The sequence below is a fragment of the Hemiscyllium ocellatum genome, chromosome 4 (genome assembly GCF_020745735.1).
Source record: "Hemiscyllium ocellatum isolate sHemOce1 chromosome 4, sHemOce1.pat.X.cur, whole genome shotgun sequence".
Taxonomy (NCBI): Eukaryota; Metazoa; Chordata; class Chondrichthyes; order Orectolobiformes; family Hemiscylliidae; genus Hemiscyllium; species Hemiscyllium ocellatum.
In genome coordinates, this window is record NC_083404.1 from 96,602,498 (window position 1) to 96,616,511 (window position 14,014).

At 41.8% G+C, this 14,014-nt stretch overlaps 1 protein-coding gene across 3 annotated transcripts in view; it reads right to left on the reverse strand.

Moving 5' to 3' along the window:
* The window catches only part of nbn (nibrin), a 63,979-nt gene extending 49,995 nt beyond the window's left edge, over nt 1-13,984 (reverse strand). For 2 of the 3 annotated variants that reach the window (XM_060824411.1, XM_060824410.1), the window contains exons 1-5: nt 13,863-13,984; nt 11,543-11,676; nt 8,812-8,960; nt 7,441-7,600; nt 5,730-5,833 (exon numbers count right to left, since the gene is read on the reverse strand). In XM_060824411.1, coding sequence (XP_060680394.1) covers nt 5,730-5,833; nt 7,441-7,600; nt 8,812-8,960; nt 11,543-11,676; nt 13,863-13,896 — 581 coding nt within the window. In that variant the 5' untranslated portion in view covers nt 13,897-13,984. Of the gene's footprint in view, nt 1-5,729; nt 5,834-7,440; nt 7,601-8,811; nt 8,961-11,542; nt 11,677-13,862 lie in introns of those variants that run through there. The other variant, XM_060824413.1, reaches the window with a different exon arrangement.
* Nucleotides 13,985-14,014: the final 30 nt, after the last annotated feature.

Consider the following 14,014-nt stretch of genomic DNA (forward strand, 5'->3'; position numbering starts at 1 on the left):
AAGTACCAGAAATTTGGATAATAGGTTCTTTGTTAGGTTGGCAACTCTAATCAGTGGGGTATGGCAGGGATAAGTTCTGGGACCACAATTATTTTTAAAGAGATATGAATGACTTGGAGGAAGGAATGAAAGTCAGTTTGCAGGAGTGATACAATTTATATTATAGATTTTAGAGGGATTTATAAATAGATTAAGTAAGTGGGTGAAAAATTGGTAAATGAAGAACAAGGTAGGAAAATGTGATGTTCATTTTGGAAAGCAGACCAAAAGACTGCAGAAAGCTGCAACATTAAGGGATGTGGGGGTACCAATGCACAAAACACAGAAAGCTAGCACACAGGTGCAGCAGGTAATCAGGAAGGCTAATGGAACACTAGACTATATTTTAAGGGGGTTGGACTTTAAGAGTAGGGAATTCTCACTTCAACAGAAGCCACATCGAGAGCATTGTGAACAGTTTTGGTCCCCTGATTCAAGAAAAGACACATTTCATTGGAGACAATTTAGATAATGCTCGGATGATCCCTGGTATGGAGGCTTTATTCAATGAGCAAAGGTTAAACAGATTGGGACTCAACTCATTGGAATATAAAAGTATTCAAGGTTATCTCACTGAAACATGCAGGATTCTTAAGAGATTTTATGAGGTGAATGCTGAGAGGATGTTTCCCTGATGGAAAAGTCTAGAATCAGAGAAATAGCCTCAGATTTAAGGGGAGCTGATTTATTGGAACTTCTTGCTATACAGGGAGCTGTAGGCAGACTCTTTGTATATATTTAAGACAGAAATAGATAGATTATTGATCAGTAAGGGTATCCAGGATTACAAAAAAAAAGCAGGAAAGAGATCCTGAGGAGCGTCAATCAGCCACGATCATGCAGAGCACGCTCGAAGCCTGTTCCCCTTTCTGTGGTCTTATGCTCGAGGATATCAGTGAAGGGATTTCAGCAATTAGAGAAGATAGCAAAGCAATTGGCATCTACCTTTGCTGACATAAATGGTTGATTAGTTTTGAAGTACAAGTAAGGGGAAGAATGAAGATTTATAATTGCGCAAAAGTATGGATGTGGGAGCATTTCAGAACATTAGAATAATTAAGATTTTCCTTTTGGATTTTGCTCTTGTCATGTACCTGGTATATCCACTTTTGCCTCTTATGCTTGGCAAGTGGCATTTCACTTGTGATGAATATAATGATATGACTTGAAGCTGAGCAAAAAGGGGACTGCAGAAAAGGATACCTGGTGATTGAACTGCCTGTTGTTGCATGAGGAAGTACAAGCCACTACTGCATGTAATTGTCAGAGTACAGTAATAGAACCTGAAACAGCCTTTCAATAATAAAGCCATCGACATGTACTACTGTTCCTTCGCTGACTGAATGCTTCTACTCCTTTCCTTCTGAGGAGGACCTATCCTTCGTTCTTCTTTAAGACCCAAACTTACTGCAGTGTTAATTTGTACAGTGTTAATCAAACCACTACTACTTTCTAGGTCAATTAAATTCCAGCAGTAATTATCTTTTGAGAAACAAAATATCAATGATATGCAAACAATTTTGCAGGGTAAGAAGTTTGTTTAGCAGCAATTCTTATCACAATGTTAAAGACTTGTGTGGGCAGAATTGGATCCCACCAATTTAAAGGAGTAAAGTAGCTATAAAATTCTCTGGTGGCTTCCCTGACACCATCCTGCATATCGACAGTAAGAAAGAACGACAGGCCACCTGTCCTCTCTGTAAAAAGTGAGGTCTGCAGATGCTGGAGATCAGAGCTGAAAATGTGTTGCTGGTTAAAGCACAGCAGGTCAGGCATCATCCAAGGAACAGGAAATTCGACGTTTCGGGCCAGAGCCCTTCATCAGGAATGAGGAGAGTGTGCCAGGCAGGCTAAGATAAAAGGTAGGGAGGAGGGACTTGGGGGAGGGGCGATGGAGATGTGATAGGTGGAAGGAGGTCAAGGTGAGGGTGATAGACTGGAGTGGGGTGGGGGCGGAGAGGTCAGGAAGAAGATTGCAGGTTAGGAGGGCGGTGCTGAGTTGAGGGAACCGACTGAGACAAGGTGGGGGGAGGGGAAATGAGGAAACTGGAGAAATCTGAGTTCATTCCTTGTGGTTGGAGGGTTCCCAGGCGGAAGATGAGGCGCTCTTCCTCCAACCGTCGTGTTGTTATGTTCTGCCGATGGAGGAGTCCAAGGACCTGCATGTCCTCGGTGGAGTGGGAGGGAGAGTTAAAGTGTTGAGCCACGGGGTGGTTGGGTTAGTTGGTCCGGGCGTCCCAGAGGTGTTCCCTGAAGTGCTCCGCAAGTAGGTGGCCCGTCTCCCCAATATAGAGGAGGCCACATCGGGTGCAGCGGATGCAATAGATGATGTGTGTGGAGGTGCAGGTGAATTTGTGGCGGATATGGAAGGATCCTTTGGGGCCTTGGAGAGAAGTAAGGGAGGAGGTGTGGGCGCAAGTTTTACATTTCCTGCGGTTGCAGGGGAAGGTGCCGGGAGTGGAGGTTGGGTTGGTGGGGGGTGTGGACCTGACGAGGGAGTCACGAAGGGAGAGGTCTTTGCGGAACGCTGATAGGGGAGGGAAATATATCCCTGGTGGTGGGGTCCATTTGGAGGTGGCGGAAATGACGGCGGATGATATGCTGTATACGGAGGTTGGTGGGGTGGTAGGTGAGAACTAGTGGGGTTCTGTCTTGGTGGCGGTTGGAGGAGCGGGGCTCAAGGGTGGAGGAGCGGGAAGTGGAGGAGATGCGGTGGAGGGCATCGTCGATCACGTCTGGGGGGAATCTGCGGTCCTTGAAGGAGGCGGCCATCTGGGCTGTACAGTATTGGAACTGGTCCTCCTGGGAGCAGATGCAGCGGAGACGAAGGAATTGGGAATAAGGGATGGCGTTTTTACAGGGGGCAGGGTGGGAGGAGGTGTAGTCCAGGTAACTGTGGGAGTCAGTCGGTTTATAGTAGATGTCTGTGTTGAGTTGGTTGCCTGAGATAGAAATGGAAAGGTCTAGGAAGGGGAGGGAGGAGTTTGAGACAGTCCAGGTGAATTTGAGGTCGGGATGGAAGGTGTTGGTAAAGTTGAAAAACTGTTCAACCTCCTCGTGGGAGCACGAGGCAGCGCCGATACAGTCATCGATGTAGCGGAAGAAAAGGTGGGGGGGTGGTGCCAGTGGAATTGCGGAAGATGGACTGTTCCACATATCCTACGAAGAGACAGGCATAGCTGGGGCCCATGCGGGTGCCCATGGCAACTATCCTCCCACTTCCTCCAAACTAAAGGATCCTCCCACTTCCTCCAAACTAAAGGCCCTGAATAACTTCTCTTTCCAATCCTCCTACTTCCTCCAAACTAAAGGAGTTGCCATGGGCACCCGCATGGGCCCCAGCTATGCCTGTCTCTTCGTAGGATATGTGGAACAGTCCATCTTCCGCAACTACACTGGCACCACCCCCCACCTTTTCCTCCACTACATCGATGACTGTATCGGCGCTGCCTCGTGCTCCCACGAGGAGGTTGAACAGTTCATCAACTTTACCAACACCTTCCATCCCGACCTCAAATTCACCTGGACTGTCTCAGACCCCTCCCTCCCCTTCCTAGACCTTTCCATTTCTATCTCGGGCGACCGACTCAACACAGACATCTACTATAAACCGACTGACTCCCACAGCTACCTGGACTACACCTCCTCCCACCCTGTCCCCTGTAAAAATGCCATCCCTTATTCCCAATTCCTTCGTCTCCGCCGCATCTGCTCCCAGGAGGACCAGTTCCAATACCGTACAGCTCAGATGGCCTCCTTCTTCAAGGACCGCAGATTCCCCCCAGACATGATCGATGATGCCCTCCATCGCATCTTCTCCACTTCCCACTCCTCCGCCCTTGAGCCCCGCTCCTACAACTGCCACCAAGACAGAACCCCACTGGTTCTCACCTACCACCCCACCAACCTCCGTATACAGCGTATCGTCCGCCGTCATTTCCGCCAACTCCAAATGGACCCCACCACCAGGGATATATTTCCCTCCCCTCCCCTATCAGCGTTCCGCAAAGACCACTCCCTTCGTGACTCCCTCGTCAGGTCCACACCCCCCACCAACCCAACCCTCCACTCCCGGCACCTTCCCCTGCAACCGCAGGAAATGTAAAACTTGCGCCCACACCTCCTCCCTTCCTTCTCTCCAAGGCCCCAAGGGATCCTTCCATATCCGCCACAAATTCACCTGCACCTCCACACACATCATCTATTGCATCCGCTGCACCCGATGTGGCCTCCTCTATATTGGGGAGACCAGCCGCCTACTTGCGGAACGCTTCAGGGAACACCTCTGGGATGCCCAGACCAACAACCCAACCACCCCGTGGCTCAACACTTTAAATCTCCCTCCCACTCCACCGAGGACATGCAGGTCCTTGGACTCCCCCATCGGCAGAACATAACAACACGACGGTTGGAGGAAGAGCGCCTCATCTTCCGCCTGGGAACCCTCCAACCACAAGGAATGAACTCAGATTTCTCCAGTTTCCTCATTTCCCCTCCCCCCACCTTGTCTCAGTCAGTTCCCTCAACTCAGCACCGCCCTCCTAACCTGCAATCTTCTTCCTGACCTCTCCGCCCCCACCCCACTCCAGCCTATCACCCTCACCTTGACCTCCTTCCACCTATCACATCTCCATCGCCCCTCCCCCAAGTCCCTCCTCCCTATCTTTTATCTTAGCCTGCCTGGCACACTCTCCTCATTCCTGATGAAGGGCTCTGGCCCGAAACGTCGAATTTCCTGTTCCTTGGATGCTGCCTAACCTGCTGTGCTTTAACCAGCAACACATTTTCAGCACTGTCCTCTCTCCCAATTTTGGCCTTTAAGTAGAAAACTAATTGGTCACTTCTCATCAATACAGGTACTCTCTTTTGAATTTTGTGTGGCAGCAATCAAGGAAATGGGTGAAAGCCTAGCAGGTTACTGTACTAGGCAGGAAAGGTAGGGATACACTTTCCCAATTGGGACAGATTCCCAGATCTTCCCTCCTTCAGATTCTCCCTTCTCTCAAAGGGCAGCATGATGGCACTGTGTGTAGCACAGCTGCCTCACAGCATCAGGAACCCAGGATTGATTCCAGCCTTGGGTGACTGGCTGTGTGGGTTTCCTCCAAGTGGTCCAGTTTCCTCCCACAGTCCAAAGATGTGCAGGTTAGATTGGAATAGCCAGGCTAAATTGTCCATGATGTCCAGAGATGCTCTTCAGAGGGCTGGTGCAGACTTGGTAGGCCGAATAGCTTCCTTCTGCATTGTAGGGATTCTATGATTCACTCCAGTCTCCAAAATGACTCCAACCCTCCTTTCTGCATTCTCTTGACACTGCTAGCTTCTCCTGTGACACCTTCTACACTTAGCTCTATTCCAATTCTAGGACAGACTGATGTCACTGCTGACCACACTTTTGGAGTTACAGAACTGGCTAGAGTTCTCTGAGGTATGATCTCTTTAGTGAAACAATGTGGCAACTCATGTTTCTAAATGCACAACAATGACATACCCTTTTAAAGAAATTATAGATTCACTGGCAGAGTGAGAGCTGTCCTCCTGATTTGTTCCTCGTTTGTCTACAGGAGTTATAGTAAATTAGAATTTCTGCCTGATTGCAAGTGTTTCACGTTGTCATTGACAACTGTTGGTGATTTCTATGGAAACCGGCACAAATAGCACAGTTAAAGGAAACTGACAAAATTTCTTACCTTTCTGGACTGGGAAGACATTGTCTATTCCGAATTGCCCTGATAAGACTGACAAAGAATTCTGGCTTCACTATGGGCCGACAGCAAATCATTGCGCATATGGTCTTATAGGAAAGAAAATAAATTTGGATATCATTACAATTGGTACACATCAACGAAGCTGATGCATATACAGTTATACACAAAGTTCACTTCCTTATTAAGAGTACGCCAAAGATCAAATTGTGAGCTAACTGCATTTATTTAAAACAGGGATACCCAAAATGGGAATAGGGACCCCAAAGAAGCAATAGGGATTGGAGCCCAAAGTCATCAATGGCTGACCCTCCTTTCTCTGCTCTTATAGATCTTCTCCTCTTCTGCCCATCACTCACCAAGGGGCAAGACAACTTTCAAGCCTTGAAATGGGAGAATTTTGGAAAGAATTGATTTAAAACATATTTGATCGACACATAATTAAGTCTCAGTCGAAAACCCAATACATCCATCACAATTTAAACAACATACTAAAACTGTCACAGAATTGTTATGGCACAGAAAGCAGTCATTTGACCGATTATACCTGTATATTTACATGGAGGAGAAAGTGAGGACTGCAGATGCTGGAGATCAGAGTTAAGAGTATGGTGCTGGAAAAGCACAGCTGATCCGGAAGCATTCAAGGAGCAGGAGAATCGACGTTTCAGGCATAAGCCCTTCATCATGAGCTTATGTCTGAAACGTCGATTCTCCTGTTCCTCAGATGCTGCCTGACCGTCTGTACTTTTCCAGTACATTGACATGTGTGAACTCACATTTTGTTTTCATTAGGCAAAAACAGAAGAAAAACATGATTTGAGAAACTAATATACATACAGTGCCTTTAAGATGGAAAGACATTCTCAGACACTTTAAAGAATTTAGCACCGAATCTATTTTAGGATGGGTGGCAAAGCTCAATTAAAGAAGTACAGTATAATGAACATGTTGCTTAGAGGACCGCAGTATAGAGATGCAGACAGGTTTAAGGAGAGAATTTCAGATCTGGGGGCCTGGATAAGTCAAGCAAAGGTTGCAAATGACACAGCAAATTAAATCAGTAGTGCACAAGAGACCAGAATAAAGGGTAAGCATAGTTAGGGTGTGAGTCCTTGGAAAAATTTGAAATTGAGGTGTTGCTAGACTCAAAGCCAAGGCAGGTTAACAAGCAATCACTTAGAATACTTGGAATGAGACTCTTCAAGACATCTGGAAATAATCAAAGAAGAAAGAACAGTTTTGTGTCATAATTGTAAATGCCAAACATTTGACGAATCGATTGATGTACTGAGTTGCAGTTAGATTTTCAAACAATAAAACTTTCTGGAAACTTTTCAGTTTACATTGTTTTCTGAACTAAAATGGCAAAAAAGTTAATTTTTCTTGAGCTTAATTGTGTTCCCAGTAAGTTAGAAATATTTTCAATAATGTTCTGAGAAGACAAAGGAAATATTGGGCACCTTCTTATAGCTAAAAATTACACATAGAAAATTATCTGAATGAGTGGAAACTCAATAGTAATAATAACTTCACAAGCTGGCAATTTCATTGTACAATATTTAATGTGGAAGAGTTGTAATTATAATTAAGATAAATTGCTCAGCAAATTGCAGCAAAGATGGATTTAAAGCTTGGCAAAGACTTTCAGAAAACATGAAATGAAACAATATTTTGCTTAATCTATACAACTGACCTTCACAGTGACCTTAACTGATGACATGACAAGGTGAGTGTTAGCTTCTGTCCAATTGTTGCTAAGATGACCTCCAAGCTCTTGAATTGACTTGTTTAGTTCAATTTTTTCTAGTCCATCCAAACAGGAAGAGCATACAATCAAAGGTTCATATTCTACTCTGAGGGGTAAGAAATAGATTTGTTGCATTTCAATGTATATCTTAGCACACGAAAATTGTGTAGTAGCAGCTAACATAACTTCATTGACTCTCAAACTGATACCCTACAGAAAGAAATAATCACAATAAATTCTTGAAAGATACACTCAAAATATTAAAATCAGTCAATTTATTGTAGCAATAAAATACAGAAAAGTAATGAGATTCCCTAGTAAGGGAAATCACATCTAGGTTAGGCCCGTAAAATGTAAAACTTTGCTTAATTATTTTCCACTTCCTCTAATGGCAGCTAGGATTCTATAGCATCTTAACTCCTTTCAACTTCTGGATATAGGTCGCTCGCTGAGCTGAAAGGTTAATTTTCAGACATTTCGTCACCATACTAGGTAACACCTTCAGCCAGCCTCTGGCTTCATCCGAGGTATGGTGACAAAATGTCTGAAAATGATCCTTCCAACTCAGCGAGCAAACCTACATCTAGAACCTCAACCTGAGCTACAAATCTTCTCAAAACTTGCATTCAACTTCCTAAGATCAGCAAGGCTGCTTTTAGTCAGTGATCTAGTGAATTTCATTCTTTTAAGGTTAACTTGTCCATTGTTATAATAAAACACCATTACTTTTCTGCTACAGGGTTTAGTGGAAGAAATCTTCTTTCATATAAAAAGGACAATGTTTTAATTACTTTAGCGCAATAATAGATTTCCATGAATGAGCTTGGAGAGAAAGTCTGTCACCATTTGAAAGCTCCTACCAGATGGAAGAATTTAACATAGGGATTAAGAGCCAGTCATCTAAGTTATATGATTTCATAAATTATTAAAATGCAGCAGCTAATTTGCACCACAACTAGTATTACAAATAGAAGCTGAGACAAAAGAGTTACCAATGTATTGTGGCAGTACCAACTGAAGATGAACACTCGCCAGGATACTGAAAGAACTCCCTGCTCTTCCTCAAAAGATGCACAATGATGTATATTACATTTATTTGATAAATGGAACCTCATGCAAGATGGAGCGTGAAGAGAAATAACACAAATTTCTGGCTGGCATGACTTTTTAAAATGTCACTTAAATGCCTCTAGTTTCAAGGGAAATATTTCATAGACCAAAATAACAGACAAAACTCTCAATGAAACAGTACACCAAATTCAAATGCTAACTGTGGGATTTCAGACAAACTTTGGATAAAAGGTAGAAAATAATTACCTGAATTTGCTTTGGAAAAGGCCAAATGTAACCAATTCTCCTGACTTCAAAATCCGTGGGCTATCATGCTGTAAGCGCTCTTCATTTACAAAAGTTCCGTATTTTGAAGTATCTTTTAATATCAGTACAGAGTTTTTGGTAACTTGGGTCTTTAAAGAGACAGAAAATTAATTTAGAATGCTCAACATTTGTTCTTAAGATCTTCCGTTCCTAAGCCATTAGCTGTGATGCTCATTATACACTACTCCCCATTATTATTAGGTGTTGCGATTCTGGTTTGCTGAAATTGACATTGTTATTAGGATAATAGTCAAACTGTTTTAATATAAACAATAACTGCAATGTATACATTGCAATCTGATGAATTTATGATGACATAAAGACCTTTACACAACATAAATATATTATGCTTCTCTGCAACGTCTCAAGGTTACGAAGAGGATTACTATGCAACTACTGGTGTTTTAGGCCCCTTTATTGACATTGAACATTGAATTAGAGCAAACCTTTAGACCATAAGACATAGAGCAAAAGTTAGGCCATTCAGCACATTGAGTCTGCTCCGCCATTCAATCATGGCTGAAAAGTTTCTCAATCCCATTCTCCCACTTTCTCCCCATAACCCTTGATACTCAAGAACCTATCTATCTCAGTCTTAAATGTACTCAATGACCTGGCCTCCATAGCCTTCTGTGGCAATGAATTTCATAGGTTCACCACTCTCTGGCTGAAGAAGTTTCTCCTCATCTCCATTCTAAAAAGGTCTTGCCTTTACTCTAAAGGCTGTGCCCTCGCATTCTAGTCTCACCTACCAATGGAAACATCTCCCCAACATTTAATCTATCCAGGCCGTTCATTATTCTGTATGTTTCAATTAGATTTCCCCTCCTCATCCTTCCACACTTCATTGAGTATAGACCAGAGCCCTCAAACATTCCTCATATGTTAAGCTTTTCATTCCTGGGACCATTTTCGTGAACCTCCTTTGAACATGCTCCAGGGCCAGTACATCTTTCTGAAGATATGGGGCACAAAACTGTACACAATACTCCAAATGTTTTGTGCTGACTTTTTCCTCATCTAACAAAATTATATTCTGCTGCCATGACCTGAAGTGGAATATTGGCCTCACTCCACCGCATTTTTTTCTTAATTAGTGGAACTGCATACAAAGGTTTACTTTGCAAACTATATGTAGCTTAGATGTAGAATCACGAATTGTGCCCTACTCCAGAAAGATTGGTAATAATATACACATCCTGTGAATTAATTTCTAAAAAAATGTGATCTTAACTTTTAACTTCAAGTATCTTGGGAAAATTTAGTATGCCATTTGAATTTTTTTGTCATTTTTACAACTCTTGAAAGAGTGGAAAACAAAACAGAAAATAAACACACCCAAAGGCTTTTGGTTGCCACATAGTGAACAATCAGCTTTGTACTCCACAGATCAATTCATTATCTGATCAACATTACTATTTCATGTTTGTAATATTTACTATATTTGCCTATAATCATTTAGCATAATCATTCCAATCTTCCCTACAGTTTTAACAGGCCTCTTCTATAATGAACCAGGTCCTGAAGTTATCTTATAAAGTTGCAAATTCCAATCAAACATTAATTTAAAATAGTGAAATAAAGATGAAATGGGATCATTTCATTTACACTTTCTGATAATGTTACCATTTTCTATAAAATACATTTTTCAATCAATGCTCCATTTCTATTTGGTGTTCCTTCAATAAACCTTCATTTGTCAGACCATTGCATAGACGAATTGGGACATCACATTGTGGCTGTACAAAACATTAGGAGCTGAAGCAACTTTTAGAATATCAGTTCTGATCACCCTGCCAGAGGAAGAACATTATTAAAATAGAAAGGTTGTAGAAACAGTTTACAAGAATGTTATCAGAACTGGAAGATTTGAGTTATAAAGTGAGGCTGGATAGGCTGGGACTTTATTTTCTGGACAGGCTGACGGGTGACCTTATAATGGTTTATAAAATCATGAGGGGCAGATAATGTGAATAGTCAAGGTCTTTTTCCAAAGGGTAGGGAAGTCCAAAACCAGAGAGCATACATTTAAGGTGAGAGGGAAAGATTTAAAACGGAACTGAGGAGCAAACTTTTCATTCAGACCACATTAAAACACAGGCAAATGGGTGTAGGTCAGTTTGAGATACCTGGTCAGCATGGATGATTTGGACCTTAGGACCTGTTTCTGTACTGTAAAACCCTGTAACTCTATCAACTGTATATATCACACATACACAGGCTGCACCTGTTACCTGCAGCAAGCAACATTCGGCATTGTCTCTAAGAATAATAGACATCTTTACTGATTTTGCTCAAGTAGCAAAGAAATAATAAAAATACCACTCGCGCACTGCAGTTTCTCAACAAGTGTTCTTCAAGTCTTACTTTCCAACTTTAATCCATTGTGGAGCTCATCACTCAATAGTGGGAAGCAAATTTTCCTGATTCTTAAACAGGTTTACTATAGCGACAAAAGTAATTTTTGTTACAGGCAGTACTTTTGTTTGCATAGTTTTGGTATACACAAAAATAAAGTTTTTGATGTTACTTCTTACGTATTGCAGAATAATCAATATGCGTGATAGATGATTATAATGGAATTGAATAAACTGCAATTTTTAAAATTGCAAGTAATGGAAAGCAGCAGTGTTAAGCTCCACATAAGTGAAATTTAAAAGCGAATTTTTACCAGATGTGCAGCAGGGTGACTAACTGAAAGTACAGCATGGGAACGACTAATGGACTGATCATCACATAAAAGGATTGCACAGTTCTTTCGACCAACGATATAATCCACACCAACCATCAAATGGTAGGGCTTGTCTGGAACATGGACAAAATATTAATGGATTAAACAAAAATCTAAAGTGAAGTTTAAGTTTAAGAAGGTAATCACTTTATTAAGTTAGAAATCACAACACCAGGTTATAGCCCAAAAGGTTTGTTTGGAAGCACTAGCTTTCAGAGCAGTGTGAAAGCTAGTGTGTCCAAATAAACCTGTTGGAGTGTAGCCTGGTGTTGTGTGATTTCTAACTTTGTACACCCTAGTCCAACATCGGCATCACCAATTTATTAAATACCTTAAGAAAAGGACAGCCTTTGTGAATATTTGTCAGGATTATTTATCATTAAATATCCTCAAAAATTAAGATCAATTGCAATTTGTGTAAGAAATCAACTATATTCAGAAGCAAACAAGGAATTTCCTTCAACAATAATTGTTTGTGACAACACCAGAAGTGTCTTAAGTCTCTTCAGTTCTCTGTTACACAAAAGACTCCTAGCGAATTTAGAGTACCTTGGAACAGGCAATAAAAATTGCTTTGTTATTGTTGCCTATGTTCCATATGTAAAATTTCAGCAACTTACTCCCTCATTTAAAAAGGGCTGAGCAGAAGGTGTACTGCACTAATTCAAATCTATACCTTGAAAATACCCACGATGCAAATTCTATGTTTTTCTTCATCACCATTTGGTCCTAGTCGAATATTCCTACTTGTTTTGTAATAAGCACAAAAACATAAATCTTTGGAATACATCCACCCCTGAACATTATTTGGAATATATTTAGCTATACCTTAAGCAACTCAAATTTAAAGAAAGAGGCAAATATTCTCCTCACTGTATTGCTATCAACTTTGTTCAACCTATTGAAAATTAGTTCCATTATCCAGCATTTAACGCTGTTTCCAGTCTGTAACGTACTTTCCTCTAATGAGAAGCATTGGTGTTTTATCCTTAACATGCCCTGTAACAAAACATTCCATGCCTCAAGAATCATAAGGTCAACCTCCCTCCCTTCATTACCTCCTAAAATTATATAGTAAAACTGTTAAACAGGCTGACGTTCACAATTTAATGAAATCATATTCCTACAACTTTTTCTGTGACACGTAATGCTGTAACCTTTTCTATTGTATTGTACACTAATAAATCATCCATTGTTGGATATCCCTTCTCACTTCAAAATGCAATACACCCTTTCCTCACTTTATTCCCAAATTGGTTTTAAATTTATAAAGCACAAAATTAAACTGTTTATTTACTCTATATTTTCTTTGAGGTAGCACTTAAATTCAAAAGAATGATCTTGCTCTTCAAAAGGGTAGAGACCACAATTCTCTGGCATCCCGGTCAATTTCAGTCCTTTCACTACTATTAATAGTCAGGTGAATGGCTATGCTAAATTGCCCATTGTGTTAGGTAAGGGGTAAATGTAGGGGTATGGGTGGGTTGCGCTTCGGCGTGGACTTGTTGGGCTGAAGGGCCTATGTACACTGTAAGTAATCTAATCTAATCATCCAAATATACACTGGGATAAATTGATTAGATTACTTACAGTGTGGAAACAGGCCCTTCGGCCCAACAAGTCCACACCGACCCGCCGAAGCGAAACCCACCCATAAAGAAGTCCCTCATTACAACCATAATATTTGCACCTTGAGTTAACTGAAGAGTTGACTTTATTAGCATAGGGTAATTGCGTATGTGAGATAGATCGTTTTGCTAGTCATGAGGAATGAAAGTGATGGATAGTTTTCGGATACATTGTGGAGCTCATCACTCAATAGTGGGAAGCAAATTTTCCTGATTCTTAAACAGGCTTACTATAGCGACAAAAGTAATTTTTGTTACAGGCAGTACTTTTGTTTGCATAGTTTTGGTATACACAAAAATAAAGTTTTTGGTGTTACTTCTTACATATGCCTTGAGATATCACAATGGCCGTTTTCTAATATCCCACATCTCGCAAGGTTAATCTATGCATCCTACAACGCATGGCCTAACTACTAAACGGGATGTGTCCTTTCTGTTCAGCTGGCCTTTCAAAATGGGGCTTATCGTTCTCCTTATCTTTCCTGATACACTCTCTCGGACACAAACAGATCCACAGCTGGCGCCCCGCTCGCCCGCACACAGGCATGGTTTGTGGTAAAGAGCGACTATACATTACTCCTGGACACTTTATAACTGACAACAACCGGGACCGTTAAGAAACCAGTTGGTACCTCCGGCTGAGGTGATCGACACTAACGACCACATTTCCACATAAGATGGTCCCCTCTCAGAGAGCCGACATCACCAGGGCGACCAACTACAAGAGGCGGGACATCCGTAACGTCACGTGACAGGTGTCGCCTCACGTGATCACTCGCCCTCC